Below are 26,458 nucleotides of genomic sequence, written 5' to 3'. Positions count from 1 at the left end.
TCTCTTGTTATACAGACTGCTCCCTATGTTTCTCTCTTGTTATACAGACTGCTCCCTATGTTTCTCTCTTGTTACACATACTGCTCCCTATGCCTTTCTATGTTACAAAGACTGCTCCATATGCTCCTCACAAGTTACTCAGACTGCTCCCTTTTCCTTTCTACTGTACATATTTCCATTTATCTTGCCCTACATGTTTCAAGAGGGATATGAGGAGATCGAGTATAGTGATACACAAATATTTGAGCAGCCACGGTCAGAAGATGATAACAGTGGGTGTGAGGAATATGGCATAATCATACATCCCAGTCAACTGCCAATTATACATATTTACACACATGCTGTCCTGCAGCAAGGGATCAGCATATTCAGGATAGAAATCCAATACCTCCATCCTGGACCAAATGGTAGGGGGTGAAAATTATAGTGAGGAAGAAGCCCCCAGGCAGAGTTAGAGCTCGTGGTGACAAAAATAATTCCCCTAGGGAGGTGGATGAGCAATTGCTAGCTTCAGGGAAGCTTGCTTCAAAGGGTTCCTGGAGACAGTCCAACTCCCAGGTAAGAAGTAAAATATTGGGGTGTGCATGGCTCCCACAAATATGGCAGGCATATTTTCAGCCTCAGGACAGTAGGATGCACATAACACAAATTTTTCCTTAATTTTGGGATGTGTGTATCAGCCCATAATAAATAATTAGCCGAGGTAAGACATTAGACTCATCATGTTTCCTAGCTATGGATAGATAAAATCATAATAGGAAACAGGATGGTAATATCTTCCATGTAGGATGCTCAGAGGCATAGATATGGTGAAAGCTGCCATTTCATAATTCTCTGGAACCGGAAGACAAATCCCATGTTCAACTTTGTCATAGGTCACCAGGTGGGCGGTATGTGTATGTGGGAGGTACATGGTTTCATTAAAACCAAAGTGGACATTTTGGAGGTGTTATTCTCAAACAGGTCACATTCAGTAAACATGTGGGGAGTCCAAGTAAACCATTGGTGTGCCGCCATTGCAGCAGTCAAACTGCTTGGATCTGGGGTTGCTGTGGCTTGAGGCCACTCAAATGTAAAGGGGTATTTACAGGGGATGAATGTTCGTGATGCCACCTGCGTGTTGCGGTAAAGGGGAGTACTGCTGCTTCCGAACGGAGTACTGGGACAGATGTTGTGGGGCAGCCAGGTGTCAGTCCCTCCGCAGGTAGGGAAGGCCCCAGACAGTGGGGATTTGGTAAACGGGTGGCTTGGCCTTGGAAAGCAGGGTGCAGGGCGTCAGATTACTCACTGCGGTAGTCGTGGTGCTGGATTAGGTGTAATAAGAAGACACTCACACAGACGGTAAACCAAAGTCTCTAGGCACCGCAGTCTCTACGGGGAAAGCCCGAACAGGTCCCGCTCCCACCAGTGTCACCTGGTAAGTCCAGAGCCCTGCATCCGTGCATAAATTGATTGTCCATTGTGGCCCCTCGGCTTGAAGCTTTTGGGGCCCCGCTACCTGTGTGTATGGCAGCTGTGCTCTTGATGGCTGGCACTTGGGATTTCAGTGGGTTGTGTAGTTTGGAGAACCCTTTCCGCAGCGTTGCGTAGGGTTCTTCAATCTACACAACCCACTGAAATCCCAAGTGCCAGCCATCAATCTCTGAGCCCTTGGGGAAAGTTCATAAAGAGACTATCCTCCACAGGTGAATTATCAAGTCGTGTGAAGCTACTCTCTGATCTAGGGTACAGTACCCTGCCGTGCTCCGTACCGGTCCAGTTACAGGACTTCTGATGCCGTTGGTTATAGTGCTCACATGCATTGGCCAATACATAAGCTAAATATCTCTTTTTTTCAAATAATTCCTATAGCAGTAATGCAATACCAGAGTTCCCTTATTCATTGTTAGCATTTTAGTGTGCAGCCGTACATGTTTTGTAGTTATGTGTTTTCAGCTAGCACCTGTTCACACTTGTTGGATGTGCGGGTCAGCAATTAGTGTCTCAAGAGGTAGATGATGATGAGACTCATTTGCCAACAAGTGATGTTAAGTCAACACTACAGTCAAGAGGACCAAAAAGCCAAAGTGGAAGATGAGCTGGTGGACAATATAGTCACTGACCCAACCTGGGAAGGTGCCATGCAAAATGAGGACAGCAGTGCAGAGGGGGAGGGATTCACAGCACCACAACTAGCAGGAAAAGGTAGTGGGGTGGTGAGAGGGAGAAGGTTCCTCTTAGCATCCACATGCGTCAAGTTCCTGGGTCAAGTGTTAGATGTTCCCCTGTCTGGTGTTATTTTTTAAAGAAATTGAGGAAGATAAAAGATTGCGAATATGCAACCTGTGCCATACTAAGATCATCAGGGGCCTGAAGACTACCCGCCTGACCACCATCAGCATGCTCAGGCACAGGTCATCAAAGCACCCGACTCGGTACTCAGTCTGTTTCTGCAAGTGACATCACTGCCTCTTCCCCTGTGCAACATGACTGCCCATACTCTGTCCAGGACACAATACCCTTGTCCAGGTCAATGCACATTTGCAAGCACCATAATCAACCACGTGTGATTCTTTGTCACAGTGTACCATTCAGTTGTGCCTTTCCCAGGCCTTGGAATGCAAAACAAATATCCAGCTACTAACTCGCAGGTCCAAACACTAAACAAGCACATTTCCAGACTGCTTGCCATAAAAATGTTGCTGCTTAGGCCTGCGGTCACTGAGGCCTTCCTCAACATTATAGTTGCGGCTGTTCCTTGGTACATTACACAAGCACATGTCTCATAACTTGGGTGAACTTAGTGGAAGCCAGGACCAAGTCGGTGTGTTACCAACGCTAAGGATTGTGGACCCCAGTTTCATTAAGGTTTCCTACATGTCCTACACCAGTTCCTGCACCCCCTACTGCTCCTCCTCATCCTCCACCTCATTGTCCATTAGTCATAAGCTGGAATCACTGCAGCACTGCCTCAGTGAAGCAGCAACAGAGTCTGCTGAAACTAATTTCTTTAGGTGATAAGTAGTGTTGAGCGAACCCGGATCTGCAAAATCCGGATCCGCGCGGTTTGAGCGGCAGATCCGAGTCCGAAGTAGGAAGCATGGAAGCAGGACGATGATGGAAGGAATATAGCAGGTGCTGGACCAAAAACAGCGACACCCGTTGGATATGATCACCCTGCAGGTGAGTATAATCAAAGATTTTTTTTTGTTATACAGATTGGCCTGGGCTCTAATATATAGTATTCTAGAATTTAAGAGATCACTGGTGGTGGCTGCAGCTTATAGGGGACAATTCAGATGACAGGTTCCCTTTAAGAGTGACAGAGCTTACAAGCTATTCAGTCTCCACCCACCCATCATGAATGATAGCTGCATCTTATACTGAGCAGTGTGAGATTTCAGCAGCAATAGGAAGAAGGGACAACAGGGGAGCTGCCAATTAGACTAACTGGTTAGATATCAGCAGCAGAGAACTGTCAATTTGCTAGGTGAGCAGAGATTGAGCACCAGCAGCAGGTAGGAGGGACACTGAGGAGCTTTCACAAGCCTAGGTGGGTGGATATTCACCAGCAGAGAGATAGGATGCAGAGAAGCTTTCAAACATGAAATGTTGTTCAAAGGTTGAAATTCAATTAAAGAATTGTGATTTCTCCTTACTTTGAATTTCAGGATATTTCATCATTATTAGAAGGGCCCATCTCAGGGTGGTAGCAGATGTCTCTATTCCAGCACAGAGTAAGTCCGACAGAAGAGCAGTTAAGTTTTCATTGTGAAAATATAACTCAGGATCTGGTTTCTCCTGAAATGTACAAAATATGAAATATATCATGGAACACATTAAGGCCTCCAACACACATCCATTAAAAACATGCACTTGCTGCGAGACACGTATTTACCCTGCGTGTTCCGTTTGGTAAGTACGTGTCTCGGGTACATGCAGTCCACGTGTGTTCTCCGTGTGCTATCCGCGATAGCACACGGAGAATCGGTAATTTGCATACTCACGTGGTCCGCGCTGCTGTCCAGGGTACTGATCTTCGGCTCCAGCCCCGCCTACTCCCCGCTGATGCTGCTTCCGGCCGAGCGGAGGGGCGGAGATTAGCGCCCGTGACAGCACACCCACCTCCTTTACACGCTCATACCAAGCGGTGGCCAGCAGGAACAGTTTGCAGCGGAAGAATCTGCGGGGCTGGTGGAGATGAGTATGTGTTTTTTTTATTTTTAAATTAATGGCACGTGTTCTCCGGCACGTGTCACACGGAACCGCATCCACACTACATCCGTGTGGTACGGGTGCGGGCCGTGTGACACCCGTGCTGCCGGAAAATACATGGACCTGTCAGCGTTAGAAAATTACGGACGCACGTAAGTACGGAACTGACACACGGTCCATTCCAAAATACTTACGTGTGTCCAAACAATAATGAAAACATAGGTCCATGTGTCTCCGTGGCGCCGGTACGTGAAAAAACTGCCAAACACGTACCGGCGGCACGGATGTGTGTCTTAGGCCTCACAATTGGTGCTGATCCACTGGTCCTGGAAAAGATGTTCCTCTTCTGTGCTCCTCTGCTCCAAAGTTATGCTCTCTGGTAAGAAAATTGCAAATTTTGCCATTAAAAACTGGGTGTGTGCCACAGAACATCTTTGAAGGCTTTTGTTTTTTTTCTCCTCCGACACTGGCCAATCAAAACATGGCCAAGCCTACAAAGAAGTTTGGTGATATACTGTACACCCAGTTAGTTGAAGACAAATCTTAACCGGGTCTTATTACCTAGGTTTATAACTTTGGAATGGAAGGACAAAGAAGAAAAAGAAAAACTGTTCCAGAATCAGTGGAGCGGCATCAATTGTAGGAGGCAATCAGCTTAAATAAAAAAATCCAGTGAAAGAGCATTCAGCTTAAATAAAAAATATCCAGTGAAAGTTCTCCTTTAACATGAAATTTTTGCTGTATAAAATCTGAATAGACCTTTATCTTTGTCGTAGATTTGTTTTGCAGCTTCAAAATGCTGTGTGAATCCAATATCTCAACCTGGCTTAAATGTGTTACATCATGAGCATTTGTTGCTCAGAGGCTTAGTAAAATCTTTGTGAATCCTCCTCTGCTGCTTGCGTCGGAAAATGACCCCTCTCCATTCTTCCCAGACAACCACTATTACCAAATTTCTTATCTTATTATTTTACCTCTTTTTGTTTGACCAGAAAGTAATCTACAAAAGTTTGTGGGTCATTGTCATCCAGTCGATTCCTTGTTTTTGTGAACATGTCTCTAATTTTGGAATGTAGCTCATTAGTGAATTTTAGGACGGCTTTGTGACTTCCTGGAAGCCAGCGAAACAGGGATGGATATGCGTTGTACAACTGTGGAGTGAAAATAAATAAACCCATTAGATATAGAGTTCCCTGCATAAATGAATACATCTCAACAGATTTCAGAATCATAGAATGGTAGAATTGGAAGTGACCTCAAGGGCCTTCGGGTCCAACCTGAATCATCTCAGCTATGTGTTTATCCAGTTCCTCTTGAAGATTTCGATTGATGGAGAGCTCACTATCTCGCGTGGTCGCCTGCTCCACTCTCTGACTGCCCTCACTACCTCCCTTGGCCGTCTGTTCCACTCTCTGACTGCCCTCACCACCTCGCATGGCTGTCTGTTTCACTCTCTGACTGCCTTCACTACCTCCCTTGGTAGACTGTTCCACTCTCTCACTGCCCTCACTCTCAAAGTTTTTCTTAATGACTTATCTGAATCTCCTTCCTTTTAGTTTCATTCCATCGCTTCTTGTACTTCCTTGTGCTAATGAGAATAGGGTGGTTCCCTCTGCCCTATGACTACCTTTCAGATATTTGTAGATCGCTATTAAGTCCCCTCTCAGCCTTCTTTTTTGTCAGACAACCTTTAGTTCCCGTTCAGTTTCAACATTTTCTACTGGATACCATATTACAAGATATTCCAAATAAAAGGGACCATTGATTTCAAATAAGATTTGTCAGTTTGCACATTTAAAACATTCAATTTTACTAACAAATTAATTCATGACCATGTTGCAAAAATGAGTACATCCCAATGAAAATCTTAGCCACAAAAGCTAATGTTTAGTCTAACTAACATGAATTATACCACAGGTTAATATAATTATTCATTAAAGGGGTTGTCCAAGACTATTTTTTTATTTTTTTAATATTGGTCAGAATAGTGGAGGAAAAGTGATACAAGAACAAAGATGAAACTGCAACCACCTTACAGAGATGTTAAAGCTGACTATAGACGTTGCCACTTAAACAAGAGTATCTTCTGTTGGGAAGAGTTGAAACAAACCTTGTGGGAATTGCTGGACTATGCCGGATCTGGAAACTCTGCATTTAAATAATTTGGTGATTGAAAGACAGTGTGCTGTTTTTAATTCTCTTTTTTAGTATTTTCCAGGTCGAAAAAATATTACCCTGATTGCCACCACACCAGGGCAATCGAGAAGAGCTGAGGTGAAGTGCCAGAATTGGCGCATCTAATGTTATGCGTCACTTTTGGAGCTACTGTGGGCTGCTATTTTTAGGCTGGGAAGGGCCAAATAAGCATGGACCTTCTCCACCTGGTAATACCAGACCCCAGCTGTCTGCTTTATCTTTGCTCGTTATCAAAAATAAGATGGATCCCATGTCATTATTTTTTTTATTTATTTATGAAAGTCACTAAAGGGTGCAAGTGTATAATATATAGGGGGTGGGACATTAAATATCTTTAAATATCTGGGGCTATCTATATTTCGTTATGTAACATTTCTTTATTAATATTACAACTAGCTTAAAATTACATAGTTATTATAGCATGTAAAAGTTTACGTTAAAAATGCATATCATTCGGATGCTAGATGAGAACCCTAAAATTGAAGATTTTACAATGAAAGTTATAGTATGTTATTAATCCCTTCACCTCCGGGCAATTTTCCGTTTTGGTTTTCGTTGTTTTCTCCCCTTCTTCCAAGAGCCATAACTTTTTTATTTTTCCTGCTATATAGCCATACGGATACGTACATAACAAATATGTATATATTTTTTAAATATGAATGGTGAAAAAAAAATTCCGAAGTTTCTCAAAAAGAAAAATGTTGCTTATGGCGCCATTTTCTGAGAACCAAAACATTTTTATTTTCAGGATCTGAAGCTAAGTGACGGCTTATTTTTTTTCTCCGAAAGCTGATGTTTTTACTGATACCAATTTTGGGTAGATGAGATATTTTTATCGCCTCTTTTTGCATGTTATCCTATTCTTCTCACTTTTGGGGTCCCTCAAGGTTCAGTCCTTGGCCCTCTTCTCCCTCTATACTGCCCCAATTGGAATGACCATCAGCAGATTTGGCTTTCAGTACCATCTTTATGCTGATGACACACAGCTATACACCTCCTCCCCTGAGCTCACCCCCGCTGTACTACAGAACACAAGTGACTGCCTGACTGCAGTTTCCAACATCATGTCTGCTCTCTATCTGAAACTTAACCTTTCCACAACTAAACTTCTTCTATTCCCTCCATCTTCAAACCTTCCTAAACCTGACATCTCCCTCTCTGTGTGTGGCACCATGATAACTCCTGTGCAGCAGGCCTGCTGTCTGGGTGTTATGCTCGACACCGATCTTTACTTCACCTCCTATTTACACTTGTCACTTCACCTCAAGAACATCTCTAAAATCTGCCCCTTTCTTACGGTGGAAACTCCAAAAACCCTCACCGTGGCCCTGATCCACTCCCGCCTTGACTACTGCAATTCTCTACTAATTGGTCTCCCCCTAACTAGACTTTCTCCTCTACAGTCCATCCTTAATGCAGCAGCCAGGGTCACCTATCTAGCTAATCGTTACTCAAACGCTTCCACACTGTGCCAGTCATTGCACTGGCTGACCAAACATCAATAGACCCAATTCAAATTACTTGTTCTCACCCACAAAGCTCTCCACAGTGCAGCACCCCCCTACATCTCCACCCTCCTCTCTGTCTATCACCCCACCTGTTCTCTGTGCTCTGCAAACTACTTTCGACTAACATCCACACTTACCGAACCTCCCACTCCCGCCTTCAAGACTTCTCCCGAGCTGCACCAATCCTCTGGAACACTCTACCCCAAGAAACTTGGATGAACCACAACTTTCTCAGCTTCAGACGCTCCGTAAAAACACATCTTTTTAGGGCGGCCTATCACACTCCCTAATCAAATTAAATTCACATAGTTCCTCCACGACTTCTCAGAACATAACTTCCCGTCAAAGTTTACCGCACACAAAAGCATTACAAAGATTGGCTGATGACTGGTAAAGGCAGCCTTTATCTATCCCCCATTTATTTGAGATGGCTAGATTGTCATTGGAAATGAGCAGTGCACTTGTACCTTGTCTCCCCCCTCACCTCGTTGTAGGTTGTAAGCTCTCACGAGCAGAGTTGTCTTTTTTGCTCTAATTATTGTATTTTCTATAACTGTTACTTGCTTGTATATAAGCGCTGCATAATATGTTGGTGCTATAGACATAAAGATTAATATTATTTTATTGTAATGTTGCAGTGGCCAAAAATATGGAAGTCGAGCATTTTCATTTTTTTCAAAATTATTCTATGTACCGATAAATTTATTTTATATTTTGAAAGATCAGGCATTTCTGAAAGTGGCGATACCAAATACTGTATGTGTATTTTTATGCTTATTGTTTTATTTTCAATGATGCAAATGGGGGATGATTTGAACTTTTTTGTTTTTTTATTTTTTTTAAACTTTTCTTTACCTTTTACTGCTTTTGCTAGTCTTCTTTGAGGACTTGAAGCTGCTCTGTACAGCAGAAATTATGATTTCCTATGAACGTTGCTCGCAGCCGGCATTCACAGGAAATTCATCACCACAGACACAGTGGTTATCAGGTGACTCCAGCTGTCATGATATACTATTGGCGCCACACGATTATGTCACAGGCCTATTTCTACCCACAAGTAGCTGGCTTCAGTGACCGGGGAAGTCCCATGTATCGTCATGGCCACCCCCTGCCTTCCCTGAGCCATCTCACCCTGTGTGAAGGCTGCGAAGCTGTATGTAAGTGTGGATGTGGAACACCGGTGATTAACCTCACCTTACCTGAGATAGATACCGCACCTTAATTGAGATGCAGTACCCTGTGGCGACCAGAGCCTCAGGGGCGCCACATATACTCAAGCACATTGTAAAAAAATCATAATAACAATGAACTTACCAAGGAAGCGGGACATCCAAGTAACCTAGCAATATCCATTACTATGATCAAAAGCCTCTCAAGTTCCGGATCATCAGAATCAAATCGATGGCCAAATAATATAGATACAATGATATTACAGATGGCAGTGTTCATTATAATAGTGTTATCAAAGGGTTCACCTACAGTAACAAAAAAGATAGTGAATATAATGATTAAGAAAGCAAATTCTCAGTTTATTACCTAGCCTAAAGATAGATTAAAATTTTAAATACATTTTAGAACGGTGGAGGAAGATGTTAAGTGGTTACATTCATTTACCTAGGAAGCCAAGTTTGTAATGTTTGTGGTCACAGGACCAGCGCAAAGAGTCAGGTGGCCCACTGATGTGAGCACTGTTTTCAGCTGAATGTGACATTACAGGAAGGGGGCCAAGACAGGGGACATTATTACATGATGGGGAGCAGTATTATTGTAGTTACATTCTTGTACATACAATATAGTACAGTATTATAGTAGTTATAATCTTGTACATGCAGTATAGTACAGTATTATAATAGTTATATTCTTTTACATAAGGGACTGTATTATAGTAGTTATATTCTTGTACATAGGGGGCAGTATTATAGTAGTTATATTCTGGTACATAGGGGCAGTATTATAGTAGTTATATTCTTGTATGTAGGAGCAGTATTATAGTAGTTACATTCTTTTACATAGGGGCCAGTTTTACAGTAGTTATATGCTTGAATATAGGAGGCAGTATTATAGTAGTTATATTCCTGTACATAGGGGGCAGTATTATAGCAGTTATATTCTTGTACATAGGGGACAGTATTATAGTAGTTATATTCCTGTACATAGGAGCAGTATTATAGTAGATATATTCTTGTACATAGGGAGCAGTATTATAGTAGATATATTCTTTTACATAGGGGGCAATATTAAAGTAGTTATATTCCTGTACATAGGAGCAGTATTATAGTATAGTTATAGTTATATTCTTCTACATAGGGACAGTTGTTGTGAATACATTTTCCAGTTTGGGGCTCACTTTTGTGGTCAGTGCTGGTGGTGCAGTTGACTTGTTGAATGGGAGCCAGACACCTGTGGAGGACTGGCAATCAGGTCATTCAGATTGGGCCTATATAACTGAGTAGGTTTTTCCTGTTCCTTGCTGGGGCTCAATGTATCTCCTGTGTGCTAAGGACATTCTGAAACCAGCTCCTCTCTCTACCAGAACTCCTCTCAGATAAGTTATTGTTTTCACTTTCTTGTAGTTTTTTCTGTTTTGATACTAATACTTGATTCCTGATTTTGCCTGTGTGGAGTTCTTGGTGGGGTTGGATCATTCCCTGCTGGGAGTGTCTGTGTACCTGGCTCCATGTTTTGCTATGTATTGTGTTTTGTCATGCTTGGTATTAAATTCTGTCCCTCATCTACATTAGTGTTTTTTGGATCCCAGTAACACCAGAGTACTGATATAGTGAGGGAGAGCCTGTGTGGGCTCAGGGCTTTTCCATATAAGGCGTGCTGAGATTTATTAGGGTTTTTAACGCTGCAGACAGTGCTCTTTCCTATCCTTTCCTATACAGATAGATTGGGCCTCATCTTTGCTGAATCTGTTTTCTAGCTATGTATTATCTTTTCTTATATCACCGTAGTCTTTCCATGTGGGGGGCTATCTAAATCTTTGGGGATTGCTCTGAGGCAGATTTAGCTTTTCTAATATTTCTCTCTGTAAGAATGTTTAGTTCTCCGGGTTTGTTGAGGCGACTAGGTCATCGTAGGCTCGCCCCACCACTACTTCTAGTTGTGTGTCAGAATTAGGTTTGCAGTCCGTTAAGGTTCCAGCCACTCTGGCTACTTTTTGGGTTTCCGCATTTTTGTCCTTTTTCTGATCCTCCTTGGTCACTGAATCATAAAAGGCAGTATTATAGTAGTTATAGTCTTCTACATAGGGACAGTATTATAGTAGTTATATTCTTGTACATAGGAGACAGTATTATAGTAGTTATATTCTTGTACATTAAGGGCAGTATTATAACACTGACATGGCCTATGGATGATTCAAAGACTTGCATCATATTCTAGTAAGCTTTCACATTATAACACAAATCACTGACCTTTGTAGGATTTAAATTTGTCTACTAAACAATTGGCTTCCTCATTAATCTTGTCTTCCATTATTCTTTTCCCCACACCAAAATCTCGAAATGTAGAAAGAGTGAAGCGTTTCATGGCTTTCCAGTTATGTCCACTAGAGAACGCTACGCCTGAGAAAGAGATGGAGCATATATTATGTGGTTATCATCTTCAACCAGTCTTTCTTTTTACTGATTGCAGGGCCACCACTAGGAATTTCAGGGCCCAATACTGGCAAAATTTTGTGGTCCCCTTGAGACTCCGCCCAGGTTCCACCCCTCCAACCCAGCTCCACCTACACCCTGCAAACCTTCCACAGCCTCACCGTGACTCTTGGAAAAACATGTGTGTGTGTGTGTGTGTATATTTATATATATAATTGCCTTATTCTGTCTGTCTGTCTATCTTGCTCCAAAAAGACGTCATTACAGTGACAACCGTCGCATTGGCCGCTCGTCCACGCCCCCAGCATACATTGGCCGCTCGGCCCCACCCCCCGCACACATTGGGCACCTATACACCTCCCCCCACCTATTAGACTCCTTCCTCCCAGGACTACTCCTCCTATTAAACTCCTCTCCCCCCAGGACTACCCCTCCTATTATACTCCTCTCCCCCCAGGACTACTCCTCTTATTATACTCCCTTGTCCCCAGGACTCCTCCTCCTATTATACTTCTCTCCCACCAGGAATATTCTTCCTATTATACTCCTCTCTCCCCAGGACTACTCCTCCTATTATACTCCTCTCTCCCCAGGACTACTCCTCCTATTATCCTCCTCTCCACCCAGGACTACTACCCCCTTTATCCTCCTCTCCCCGCAGGACTACTCCTCCTATTATACTCCTCTCCCCCCAGGAATACCCCCCTATTATACTCCTCACCCCCCAGGAATACTCCTCCTATTATACTCCTTTCTCCCCAGGACTACTCCTCCTATTATACTCCTCACCTCCAGGACTACTCCTCCTATTATACTCCTCACCTCCAGGACTACTCCCCCTATTATACTCCTCTCCCCAGGACTACTCCTCCTATTATACTTCTCTCTCCCCAGGACTACTCCTCCTAGTATACTCCACCTCCCCCAGGACTACTCCTCCTATTATACTCCTCCTATTATACTCCTCTCTGAGGGCTGCGCAGCATGGGGGATGGAACACGATGGGGGGTGCGCAGCATGGGGGAAGGAGCACGATGGGGGGTGCGCAGCATGGGGGATGGAGCGCGATGGGGTGCACACCTCCCCCCAAAACACACACCGCCACACACGCACCGCACAACACACCACACACCCACTGGGAACCACAAACATCGCCCTACACAGACACCCACACACAGGGCCGTATTTACCATTAGGCACCCGTGGTCCCATGCCTGGGGCGGCAGGATGCAGGGGGGCGGCACCTTCTAGCAGTAAAAAAATAAATTTTTTTTTTTACACATTCATGAAATCCGCTGTCTTTTCGGAGGGGGGAGAGACGCACCTTTATTTATTTGTATCCGCGTCAATTAAGACGCGAATGCAGACAAACTGCGGCGGCCGGGCACACAGAGAGCTGATTGACCCCGGAACTGCCGGCGCCTGCACTTCCGGGGTCACAGGCGCACCAAGCAGCTCCTTCCTCTGTGCTGTGTCCAATGCTGTGTGGATTTCACATGCAGAGCTCACAGCAGGACGCCGCAGAGGACGCCGCGATGGAAGGCGGTGTCAGAAAAGGATACTCACGTGAGCCAGGAAGATGACGGCGGGCCCTGGAGCAGGTAAGTGCTCGCAGAGCTGAAGATTCATAAGGAGCATGGGGGTGTCTCTAATGCAGACTGGAGATCTGCGTATGGGGTGGGAGGAGAGAGTCTGATGCTGGGGGAGGCTGGGAGGAGGGAGGCTGATGTTGCGGAAGGCTGGGAGGGGGAGGCTGACGCTGGGGGAGGCTGGGAGGAGGGAGGCTGATGCTGAGGGAGGCTGATGCTGGGGGAGGCTGGGAGGAGAGAGGCTGATGCTGGGGGAGGCTGATGCTGGGGGAGGCTGGGAGGAGGGAGGCTGGTGCTGGGGGAGGCTGGGAGGAGGGAGGCTGATGCTGGGGGAGGCTGATACTGGGGGAGGCTGGGAGGGGGGAGGCTGATGCTCAGGGAGGCTGATGCTGGGGGAGGCTGGGAGGAGAGAGGCTGATGCTGAGGGAGGCTGATGCTGAGGGAGGCTGATGCTGGGAGAGTTTGGGAGGAGAGAGGCTGATGCTGGGGGAGGCTGGGAGGAGAGAGGCTGATGCTGGTGGAGGCTGGTGCTGGGGGAGGCTGATGCTGGGGGAGGCTGGGAGGAGAGAGGCTGACGCTGGGAGAGGCTGGTGCTGGGGGAGGCTGATGCTGGGGGAAGCTGGGGGAGAGAGGCTGATGCTGGGGGAAGCTGGGGGAGAGAGGCTGATGCTGAGGGAAGCTGGGGGAGAGAGGCTGAAGCTGGGGGAAGCTGGGGGAGAGAGGCTGAAGCTGGGGGAGGCTGGGGGGAGAGAGGCTGAAGCTGGGGGAGGCTGGGGGGAGAGAGGCTGATGCTGGGGGACAATGGGGGGAGAGAGGTTGATGCTGGGGGGGCTGGGGGGAGAGAGGCTGATGCTGGGGGAGAGGCTGCTGGTGAAGGCGGGGAATAGCGGCTGCTGCTGGGGGAATGGGAGAGAGGGGCCAATCCAAGAGACAGAGGACAAGGGTTGAGGGATAGTGCAATGACAAAATCGATGGGGGGGGGAGTGTAAGGACTCATGTGTGCATGTGTGGGCTCAGTATGGAGTGGAGCAATGTAGGGGAGTCAATATCAAGAGTGGGGTAGTGTGTGTGTGTGTGTGTGTGTGTGTGTGTGTGTGGGAGGGGTGTCTCAGCATAAGCGTTAGTGTGGTGGTCTTAGTATGATGAATGGGGCAGCATGGAGGTGTCATTATGGAAAAGAGGAAGGCAGCATTAGGAGCTCATGGAGAGGGGCAGCATGCATGGGACATTGTGAGGTGGGAACAGCATGCATGGGAAACTGTGAGGAGGGAGCAGCATGCATGGGACATTGTGAGGTGGGAACAGCATGCATGGGAAACTGTGAGGAGGGAGCAGCATGCATGGGAAACTGTGAGGAGGGAGCAGCATGCATGGGACATTGTGAGGGGGGACAGCATGCATGGGACACTGTGAGGAGGGGGAAGCATGCATGGGACATTGTGAGGAGGGGGAAGCATGCATGGGACATTGTGAGGAGGGGGCAGCATGCATGGGACACTGTGAGGAGGGGGCAGCATGCATGGGACATTGTAAGAAGGGGGCAGCATGCATGGGACATTGTGAGGAGGGAGCAGCATGCATGGGACACTGTGAGGAGGGGGAAGCATGCATGGGACATTGTGAGGAGGGGGAAGCATGCATGGGACATTGTGAGGAGGGGGCAGCATGCATGGGACATTGTGAGGAGGGGGCAGCATGCATGGGACATTGTGAGGAGGGGGCATCATGCATGGGACATTGTGAGGAGGGGGAAGCATGCATGGGACATTGTGAGGAGGGAGCAGCATGCATGGGACACTGTGAGGAGGGAGCAGAATGCATGGGACACTGTGAGGAGGGGGCAGCATGCATGGGACATTGTGAGGAGGGGGCAGCATGCATGGGACATTGTGAGGAGGGGGCAGCATGCATGGGACATTGTGAGGAGGGAGCAGCATGCATGGGACACTGTGAGGAGGGGGCATCATGCATGGGACATTGGGAGGAGGGGGCAGAATGCATGGGACATTGTGAGGAGGGGGCAGAATGCATGGGACATTGGGAGGAGGGGGCAGCATGCATGGGACATTGTGAGAAGGGAGCAGCATGCATGGGACATTGTGAGGAGGGGGCAGCATGCATGGGACATTGTGAGGAGGGGGCAGCATGCATGGGACATTGTGAGGAGGGGGCAGCATGCATGGGACATTGTGAGGAGGGGGCAGCATGCATGGGACATTGTGAGGAGGGGGCAGTATGGATGGGACATTGTGAGGAGGGGGCAGCATGCATGGGACATTGTGAGGAGGGAGCAGCATGCATGGGACACTGTGAGGAGGGAGCAGCATGCATGGGACATTGGGAGGAGGGGGCAGAATGCATGGGACATTGTGAGGAGGAGGCAGCATGCATGGGACACTGTGAGGAGGGGGCAGCATGCATGGGACACTGTGAGGAGGGGGCAGCATGCATGGGACACTGTGAGGAGGGGGCAGCATGCATGGGACACTGTGAGGAGGGAGCAGCATGCATGGGACATTGGGAGGAGGGGGCAGAATGCATGGGACATTGTGAGGAGGAGGCAGCATGCATGGGACACTGTGAGGAGGGGGCAGCATGCATGGGACATTGTGAGGAGGAGGCAGCATGCATGGGACACTGTGAGGAGGGGGCAGCATGCATGGGACACTGTGAGGAAGGGGTAGCATGCATGGGACATTGGGAGGAGGGGGCAGCATGCATGGGACATTGAGAGGAGGGGGAAGCATGCATGGGACATTGTGAGGAGTGGGCAGCATGCATGGGACATTGTGAGGAGGGGGCAGCATGCATGGGACATTGTGAGGAGGGGGCAGCATGCATGGGACACTGTGAGGAGGGGGCAGCATGCATGGGACATTGTGAGGAGGGGGCAGCATGATGTGAGGTCAATGTGCAGATCATATTTCATAATTGAGGAAGGTGTGGTGGGTATAATTTATAAGCGAGGGCAGTGTGTAGTTTATTAGGGGCAGTGTGACAGTCACAGTATATAAGTGGGGATGGTGTGGTGGGAATATTTTATACTCATGCTATTTTTTGATGTGCCCGTGGTGATCCCCATTGGGGGGGGGTTAGTGCCCTTCGTTTCTCATTGATACTTTTTTAAGTGTTTTACAGAGTAGATCTGCCTTAAACAGATGTCGTGTGCGAAAACTCAGTGTTATGTTGTCACTAAGGGGCGCGTCCACTTAAAGTGCCTAGGGCAGCACGAAGGCAAAATACAGCACTGCCCACACACACACAGAGAACACCGCACACACACAACACCCAACACACAAACACCGCGGCACACACAAATATACGCACAAAACATACCTCCCCAAAACACACACACCCACACACACACAAACCGCGCAACACACACAGCACCACACACACACACAACACTGCAAACACACAACACTCCACAAACAACGCAACACACACAACGCAACACAGAAACAACATCGCTCTCACACACACCCACACCCAGACAACACCCAGAACATTTACAGCGCCCTACACAAACACTTGGCAACTACACACAACAACATATATATATATATATATAACAAAAATCATACATCAACTACACAAGAAATTTTAGAATACCCGATGCGTTAGAATCGGGCCACCATCTAGAATATATATATATATACACACACACAAAATATATATATATATATATATACATGTGACGCCCTGGCCTATCAGGTCGTCACAGGGTATTGTGCAATCTGCCCTTCTGTACAGTATCCATCTCGTCCTTGGTTACGGGTCCCTGGCCTTTGGTGTTGCTAAGAACAAGCTAATCAAAATCCTGGGAACACTCTGCACCACACCCACCAGACACACCAGTGGGCAGTCTGAAAGGAATAGGTGGTTAAGGGGAGGTCAGGAGTATTAGGAGACAGTTAGTTGAGGAGTAACTCTCAAGAGGAGAGGTCAGGAGCTGGGCTCCTTGAGACTACTAGGTGGCAGACATTGGTCTGGTAGGAGCTGGACCCCGGTCGCAGGGCATCGCTACAAGGGGCACGGACTGTCGAGGAGGACAGCCGGCGGCCTTGTGCCATCACTGGGCAGGGGCAAGGGCATGACGGGGTACGTGGACCTTAGGCCAGGATTTGGCTTCAGGTGTCCTGGTAATTTACACAACGAGGACGGAGCCTTCAAGATCCGCTCTCCACCGGCACAAAATCAGGGTACTAGCGCAACGAGGGGGATAGGACTTTCCCAATACATAGTCCAGAAAATCCCAAGCATGAACCCTGAGAGCAAGCTCACCCAGTTAGCCATACTGGTGAGCGGGACCCGACTAGTTTTATGCTTAAGGGACCAGTTAGAAGCAAAGGTGCCAAGGAAAAGGCCACAGGCTAACAAGCAACACCAACAGGCACGGGATCCAGGTGTGCTCCCTCCCTGCTGCAGCGATATCAAAAACTTTGGTTTACCACAAGACTGAGAGTTTTTTGGTGACCACAAAGAAAACGGAAGGAGGGTTACATGCAGTCAAAAGCTAGAAAGATAGATAGCTGGATAGATAGATAGATAGATAGACATATATAATGTCCCACTCAAATGCATTTTGAAATCTTGCACCCTTTAGGGCATTTCACGTGGCACTAAAGGGGGCTTAGCCTTGTATTTAGCTTAAAAATAAATAATAAAAAAAACGACATGGGGTCCCCTCTATTTTTTGTAGCCAGCTAGGCTAAAGCAGATGGCTGCAGCCTGCAGACCACAGCTGGCAGCTCCACCTTGGCTGGTAATCCAAAACTGGAGAGCACTTGATGCTGTTATTGTAAAATAAATCATTTAAAACAAAAACGTGGGTTCCCCCCCAAATTGGATCACCAGCCAAGGTAAAGAGGACAGCTGTGGTCTGCTATTCTCAGACTACGGAGGTCCATGGTTATTGGACCCTCCCCGGCCTAAAAATAGTAGGCCGCACTGCACCAGAAGTGACATATCCATTAAATGTGCCAATCCTGGCGCTTCACGTCCAGCTAATCCCTCTGCCCTGGTGCAGTGGAAAATGGGGTAATATATGGGTTTGATACCAGCTGTGTAATGTCACCTGGCATCAAGCCCTGACGTTAGTGATGTCATGGCATCTATCAGATACCCGACATCACTAACCCAGTCAGTAATAAAAAAAAATAGACAACAAATACAATTTTATTTGAAAACACACTCCCCAAAACATTTCCTTTTTCACCAATTTATTGAAAGGAAAAAACGAATCCAGGTCCGGTGTCTGCATGTTGCTCACTTCCCTCGTGCTGCCCCCACCTTCCTGATGACTCACTAGTGGCTGGGGAAGCACCATTGCTATGGTGACCACCTCTAGCCCAGTTCCAGTGGGAAAGCACCTGAGCTGTGTGTGTGTTGTGTAAGTGAATACCAGTGGTTAACCTCTCCTTACCCGGGATGAGTACTGCACCTTAAGTGAGATGCAATACTCTGTAGCGACTGAACCTCAGGGGCGCCATACTGGCTTATTCTCCAGGCTCTCCACATTCATCACTTTCCTATCTATTTCAGCCTTTTCCTCAGGCCCCCAGACCTCTTTGTTGGGTCCAGCAGAAAATTATTCGCATTTCCCATTGACTCGCATTGTACTCGGTATTCGGAATGAATACACAAATATTACAAAGTACTCGTTACGAGTATAGCGATTACGAATATTACGGTACTCTCTCATCTCTAGTGCTCCACAGTTCATTTTAGTGATGAAAGCAAGTTTAATTTATTTGGGTCTGATGGGAAACATTATGTTCATCGACAAACTGGGGAAAGACTGAACCCAAAGTGTGTTAAGAAGTCAGTGAAAAGCAGTGGAGGAAGTGTCATGGTTTGGGGAATAGTTTCTGCAGCAGGAGTTGGACCTCTCATACAGCTACATAGCAGAGTGACTGCAAGTGTGGATCAGAATCATCTTTACCAACACGTGGTTCCTTATTTGTGTTCATCACTCAATCAGCCAGCAATTTTCTTGCAGGACAATGCCCCCTGTCACACACCAAAACGGGGAAAGTAGTTGTTTGAAAAAGAAAACATTGAAACAATGAAGTGGCCATAGCCCAGAGTCCTGATCTAAACCCAGAACAAAACCTCTGGAAAATCCTTGGTGACAATGTTATGGCCAAGAAACCCAGCACAGTCAGAGAACTGTGGAAGGTACTGGGAGAAGAGTGGACCAAAATCCCACCAGAGCAGTGTGAGAGAACAGTGATGTCCTGTGGCCGCAGATGTGCTGAAGTCATTCACAGCGACGGCCGGTGCACGTCCTACTGATTGTGACTGTTGTTACCTTCAGAAAATTTACTTATAATCTTTTTCTGTGCTACAGTCATTGCTGTTCTCTTTTTATGATCATCATATTTTAGTCAAAATAAAGGTTTTATGTTGATAAACTTTGGTTATTGTGTGAAACACTGTTTTAGTGATATGATGTACCCCTAAAGGCCACGTCACACTAAGCAACATCGCTAGCAACATCGCTGCTAAGGAACAACTTTTGTGACGTAGCAGCGATGTTGCTAGCAATGTTGCTGTGTGTGACATCCAGCAACAACCTGGCCCCTGCTGTGACGTTGCTGGTTGTTGCTGAATGTCCTGGACCATTTTTTAGTTGTTGCTCTCCCGCTGTGAAGCACACATCGCTGTGTGTGACAGGGACAGAGCAACAACTAAATGTGCAGGCAGCAGGAGCCGGCTTCTGCGGACGCTGGTAAACCACGGTAAAGATCGGGTAACCAAGAAGCCCTTACCTTGGTTACCCGATATTTACCTTTGTTACCAGCGTCCACTGCTCTCACACTGCCAGTGCCGGCTCCCTGTTCTCTGCACACATAGCCACAGTACACATCGGGTAATTAACCCGATGTGTACTGTGGCTAGGAGTGCAGGTAACAGGGAGCCGGCACTGGCAGCGTGAGAGCGGCGGACGCTGGTAACGAAGGTAAATATCGGGTAACCAAGGTAAGGGCTTCTTGGTTACCCAATGTTTACCGTGGTTACCAGCGTCCGCAGAAGCCGGCTTCTGCTGCCTGCACACATAGCAGAGTACACATCGGGTAATTAACCCGATGTGTACTGTGGGTAGGTGTGCAGGGAGCCAGCGCTAAGCGGTGTGCGCTGTTAACCAAGGTAAATATCGGGTTGGTTATGTCGCGGGCGGCGGGGCGCTGCGCTCGCCAACGCTCGGGTCAGGCGCTGTGCTGCTGCTGCTCGGTGCCTCGAGCCGTGGGCCGGATCCGGGGACTCGAGCGGCGCTCCTCGCCCGTGAGTGAAAAGGGGGGTGGTTGGTTTGGGGATTTAGTCCGTGACGCCACCCACGGGTTGTGGTGAAGGTGGGCACCACCGCTGCTGGTGACGGTGATCCTGGGAGCGATGGTAGGGAGCAGCTGGGATGTTGTTTTCCCCCTCAGTGGGTAGGGGTTGGTGATCCCGGGGCCCGGTGGTGTGACGGGGAGGCAGGGTAGGTGAGGTGCAGGGTTGCAGGGACAGCGCGGCGTGGTGCCGGATGGCACGGGTGTACTCACTCAGCAAGAGATGCACAAAGTCTCCGGTAAACCAAACGGCTGGATGGACGGGTCCCGCAGCCGGCTGCAGTGTCTCTCCCTGGACAGGTGATGGCGGCTGTCTTTCCCTGCACCTTTGTGTACTGTCTTGACTACGATGGATTCCCAATGGTAGTCCGCTCCCTGGTGTATGGATACCAGAGGAGCCCGTTTGCCCTTATGCGCTGGCCCTTGGGTCTCTAGCCTTTGGCGGTGGCTGTATACCCTCACAGTGCGGACAGTTGCCTTCACTCGGGACTTTGGTTGTTAGGAAACCCCTGGGGTTCCTGTCACACTCGGATTTGACTGTTGACGGCGACTCCAAGCCTAGTCGGGGTCCGATGGCCCTGCCTGTGTGTGCTAGCTTCACTTCGCTCCCCGGTTCGGTACCGGCGGGCCAGCACCCAACCCCGGTCCTACGGTTCCGCGTCGATCCACCACTCCTGCAGACGGCCACCACCGTCTGCCAACCTTGCTGTCAGTGCCTGGGCCACAAACCCAGACACACTCCACTTTACTCCTCTCACTTCAAACTCCTGAACTCAACTGTCACTTTTCCCGCCTCCAGGCCTGTGAACTCCTCGGTGGGTGGGGTCAACCGCCTGGCCCCACCTCCACCTGGTGTGGACATCAGACCCTGGAGGAAGGCAACAAGGATTTTGTGTTTGGCTAATGTAACTGACTAGGGTGGTGGGTGTGTGTGTGTGTGTGTGTTACCTGTGACGACCTGACTTGTCCAGGGCGCCACAGTTACCCGATATTTACCTTAGTTACCAAGCGCAGCATCGCTTCCACGCGGGGCTGCTGGCTGGGGCTGGTCACTGGTTGCTGGTGAGATCTGCCTGTGTGACAGCTCACCAGCAACCCGTGTAGCGACGCTCCAGCGATCCCTGCCAGGTCAGGTTGCTGGTGGGATCGCTGGAGCGTCGCTTAGTGTGACATCTCACCAGCGACCTCCTAGCAACTTACCAGCGATCCCTATCAGGTTGTATCGTTGTTGGGATCGCTGGTAAGTTGTTTAGTGTGACTGGGCCTTTACAGAAAACCTTCAAATGTTGATCAATGTAGATAACATTATTTCTGAAAAAAGCAACTGATCAGACATTGTTTAAGACATTGTTCTCTAATTGTGATCTCCAGTGTATCTCCATGACGTTCTGCTGTGCACATATCATTATTTTCATTATGATCTAATCTTTATGTTTGCATAATTAGACTCCTAAAATATAGTATGGTAAATACTGTAAAAAAATACAATTGAAATGCCAGAATTTGTTCTTTTTGGTCAGCACCAGGATTCCCTAAAAAATGTAATGAAAGCATTCACCAAAAAAATGGTACCAAGAAAAACTAAAGCTTGTCTTGTAAAACACAATCTGGCCTGGCAACGTCTTACAACAGTAAATTCAGTGGTTTGCAGTGGATCTCAGGAATCAGGCAATTTCTGTGACGCCCTGGCCTATCAGGTCGTCACAGGGTATTGTGCAATCTGCCCTTCAGCACAGTATCCAAGTCCTCCTTGGTTACGGATCCCTGTCCTTCGGTGTTGCTAAGAGCAGAGCCAGTCAAAACCCTAGGAACACTTTGCACCACACCCACCAGACACACCATTGGGGGGCCTGAAGGGAATAGGGCCACCCACTTTGGGGGTTGGTAGGGAACAGTCAGAAGTGTTAGTGAAGGAGAAGTGTGAGGAGAGGAGGGGTGAGAGGAGGTCAGGAGCAGGGTTCCTTGTAGAATACTAGGTGACAGACGTTGGTCTGGGCCTTGTAGAAGCTGGAACCCCGGTCGCAGGGGATCGTGTCAAGGGGCACGGATCTGCCAAGGAGGGCAGCTGGCGGCCTTGAGCCATCTCCGGGCAGGGGATAGGGCAAGACGGGGTACGTGGACCCTAGGCCGGGAAGTAGCTTCACGCAGCCCGGTAATTTACCCGACAAGGGTGAAGCCTTCAAGATTCATCCTCCACCTGCTCCAAAATCGGGGTACTAGCGCAACGATGGGATAGGACTTTCCCAGCACATAGTCCAGAAAATCCCAAGCGTGAACCCTGAGAGCAAGCTCACTCCGTTAGCCATACGGGTGAGCGGGACCCAAGTAGTTCCATACTACAGGGTCCAAATAGTGAAGAAAGTGCCACGGAAAATGTCACAGGCTAACAAGCAACACCAAGGGGCACGGATCCACGTGTGCGCCCTCCCTGCTGCAGCATTGCTCAGAATTCTGGTTTTCAAGTTGTTGGTGTCAGTATTCTTGAACTGAGTGAGTACGCAGAAAACCCTTTCCTCCCCAACGGCACCCCTTCACTACCATTACCGGGCTTCCGGGGCAAAACCCCCTACACACAGAGGGGTTAAACACCTTGCTGCCATACCACAGCCAACGGAAGCTCCCAACAGCAGCGGTGGTACTCCTTCTTACCACGCACCGTGGGTGGCATCAGGAACTTCCAATTCACCCACTGTACATATTCCCCCCTTTTTAATTTGAGTGTCCGTGCAACCCCCCACCCGGGTCCAGAGACCCCTCGAGCCACCGCGGTTCCGGATCCGAGAATCTCGGCCGCTGACACGGGGGCAGTACATTTCCATGTCTCTAATCTGGACAAGACCCCTTTATTTGACAAACACTGTATGGGATTCCTGATGGAAAATGTTACATCAGATGTGAATATTACCATATCCTCTTGAATAATCCATGAAAGCCGGCATGTTATATCTGGCAGAGAACTCCTCTGCGTGGTTGACAAGAGCTTCTTTCACTACATCATATCCGCAAAGCACAACCATATTCTGGAGTCCAATTGTTATACTGTACACTGGGCCATAGGTTTTGGCAAGCTGCAAAAGTAATAAGAAGAGTTAGAGATGAGCGCGTCTTTTGACATTCGAATTTGCTGGCTTTAAGAAGAAGAAGACAATTTAAGGCCATGTGCGCACTGGAAACCGACTTTCTTAAGGAAAATCCGGACCGTCTGGAAGAATCCTGCACCTGCGGTAAAAAAAAACGCACCAAAACCGCAACAAAATCCTCATGCGGTTTTGCCACGGTTTCGTGCGGATTTGCCATAGATTTGCCATGACTCATCCGCGTTTAAATGGATGTTTTTTCCTTTTAGCACCTGTTTAAACACGGATGAGTTGTGCTGGATAGAACAGCATAACAGAGGTCTGTTGGGCAACCCTTTGAACAATCCCATTTACTGTACAGTATGTACTATTAGCAGTCTACAGTATTTCGTCAGGTATGACGTTGCACACTTATTTGCATAATAGGGTAATTCCCCGTTTTACACGTTCTAATCATAGCATTTCTGTATGTAAGGTGTCGATTCGTATTGAATTGATGATGCCCTACAACTTTGTAATTCACTTTTTTTCTCTATCTCGTTCCGTTTTTCAGATAAAAATGCTAACTCCGTTGTTTTCCACCAGGTGGCGCTATAGGTAGTTTCATTGCGTAGCGCATGGCTAGTTTACTATACCTAGACACCACTTCTATGCTTATAGCTGCCGCCGGTCTCAAGTTAATGGCGGTGGACAGGATATGGCTGGACACATTGTATACTGCTTGTGCCGTTTTCTTGTGGCTGCTTATATATCTTTGACTATTCTTTTGTTCCCTTCTTCTCTTCCTGATGTAAAACATTATTAGATCTGTTGTTTCTAAATGATTATGAACTTGTTTTCTTTGCATTATTTGAGGTCTGAAAGCACTGTGCATTTTTTTGTTGTTTTGACCATTTCTCATTTTCAGAAAATAAATACAAAATTTCTTGCTTGGAAATTCGGAGACGTTATCAGTAGTTTATAAAATAAAAGATCAATTTACATTTTACTCAAAAATATATCTATAAAGAGAAAAATCTGAAAAACTGTAAATTTTGCAGTGGTCTCTTAATTTTTGCTAGAGCCGTGTGTGTATATATATATATATATATATATATATATATATATATATATATATACACACACATACCTTTATTTGGGATTGTGCAATACTCTTTCAGTGAATGTTTTAGCTTATGTAATGTCTACACATCTTCACATCTTTTTTGGAATATATTTTTAACATCTTTTTGTGCATTTAATTAGTAACATATTTTGTAATCTTTCTCTATGCACTGATGACCTCTAGTGGATAATTGTTGAATATACGTGAACCTTAAATAATTCTAGTGATGCATATGTGCTTATAAATAGGAAGCTTATGAATGCAATGTTCTTTGTGTTTTAGTAGTTATTTGTGTTTTTAGAGTTAGCCACTATATATTTTCTGGTCACTTATCGGTCTTTTTAGTTATGGGCACAGCTGGAGGGTCCCATGGTTGTCAACCTGTAACCGCAGGTAACCTGAGCTCAGGTGACCTCGGTAAACTCAGGTTCACCTCCTGGCAAAAAAACACATCACTACTGCATCATACTGCATGCGGTTTTGATGCATTTTTTGCCAGGAGGTGTAGATTCAGTACATGAGTATGGAGTAAAAAATCTCATCACCATATTTGCATCTCTTGGCCCAAAAATGAAAAAAAAAAAAAAACTTTTGCCAGGAGGTGCATATTTGGTGGTGAAGTCTGTTGCAGACAATTCAGCACAAAACTTGCACCTCTTGCCAGAAACAGCATCAAAACCTTTTTCCTTTTTTTTTTTTTTTTGCATTTTTGGGCACAGTTTTTTTTTGTCAGGAGATGTAGAATGGTTGCAGGTATATGGTGTAAAAATTTCAGCACAATATCTGCATCTCTTGGCAAGAAAAACATTATTTTCTGCCAGGAAAGGCAGGCCTCATGTGAGGTGAGCTCACTAAGTATACTGAGGTCACTGAGGTCAGGTTACCTGCGGTGGAGGCCTGTGGGAAACACCCACTGTAACCACAAATAACCTGAGTGACGTCACCGTTGATCGTGCCTGAACCTCACAGTGGCTGGTTATGTTCCATGATCGCATTCTATGACTTCAGATGTAGCAGAGCTCAAATTGTTGTAGGACCTCGTGTGGATTACGTCAGACCGGCAGAGGTGTATTGGAGGTTATTAAAGTGGTGAAAGAGGGGTTTTTTTGTACTTTATTTCAAATAAAGTATTTTTTGGTGTTTGTGTTTTTTAACTTTCAATAACACATTATTAAGTCTCATTATATGATTAGTAAGACTCTTACAGATTAGTCCCATAGACGCCTCTCATTACTAATTTAGAGCTTATTGAGCTGCTTTTAACCCCTTATTAACCTGATTGCCACTACACCAGGGCCATCGGAAAGAGCAGGGTGAAGTGCCGGGACTGTCCAATCTAATGGATGCGACAATTCCAGGCGGCTGCTATTTTTAGGCTGGTGGAGCCCAATAAGCATGGCACTCCCCAGCCTGAGAATACCAGCCCCCAGCTGTCGAGCTTTATCAGTGCTGGACATTATAATTGAGGGGACTGCATGCTGTTTTTTTTTAATTATTTATTTAAATGATTAAAAAAAAAATGCCACATGGACTTTTTCTTATTTTGATACACAGCCAAGATAAGTCCACGGCTGAGGGCTGTAGCCTGTTGCCATGTGCTTTATTTGTGCTGGGTATCATAATATGGGAAGGACCTTACTCCAATTTATTTATTTTTATACCACGATACACGCACATAGCGTCTATGATTGGAAGCAGTCAGCTGACATGATGCCACTCAGAGTGGGGCCATGTGTGACTGCAACCAATCACAGATGCCAGAGGGCAGGGAAATCAGTGCATATTCAGTAAAGGTAATGAGCGACCACGGAAGTGAATAAGCGGCCTCAGGAGCAGTTACAGCCAGGCCAGAG

General features: G+C 46.8%; 1 protein-coding gene across 1 annotated transcript in view; it reads right to left on the bottom strand.

The window, feature by feature from the left end:
- Nucleotides 1–26,458, bottom strand: part of LOC142296995 (cytochrome P450 2C5-like) — a 71,454-nt gene that overhangs the window by 8,906 nt on the left and 36,090 nt on the right. The window contains exons 3-7 of the mRNA XM_075341194.1: nucleotides 23,329–23,491; nucleotides 11,318–11,467; nucleotides 9,213–9,373; nucleotides 5,169–5,345; nucleotides 3,639–3,780 (exon numbers count right to left, since the gene is read on the bottom strand). Of these exons, the coding sequence (XP_075197309.1) occupies nucleotides 3,639–3,780; nucleotides 5,169–5,345; nucleotides 9,213–9,373; nucleotides 11,318–11,467; nucleotides 23,329–23,491 (793 nt within the window). The remainder of the gene's footprint in view (nucleotides 1–3,638; nucleotides 3,781–5,168; nucleotides 5,346–9,212; nucleotides 9,374–11,317; nucleotides 11,468–23,328; nucleotides 23,492–26,458) is intronic.

This window comes from Anomaloglossus baeobatrachus, chromosome 3 (genome assembly GCF_048569485.1).
Source record: "Anomaloglossus baeobatrachus isolate aAnoBae1 chromosome 3, aAnoBae1.hap1, whole genome shotgun sequence".
In the NCBI taxonomy this organism is placed as follows: Eukaryota; Metazoa; Chordata; class Amphibia; order Anura; family Aromobatidae; genus Anomaloglossus; species Anomaloglossus baeobatrachus.
The sequence above is the reverse complement of the archived record's forward strand: the minus strand, read 5'-3'. Positions and strand labels throughout refer to the sequence as shown.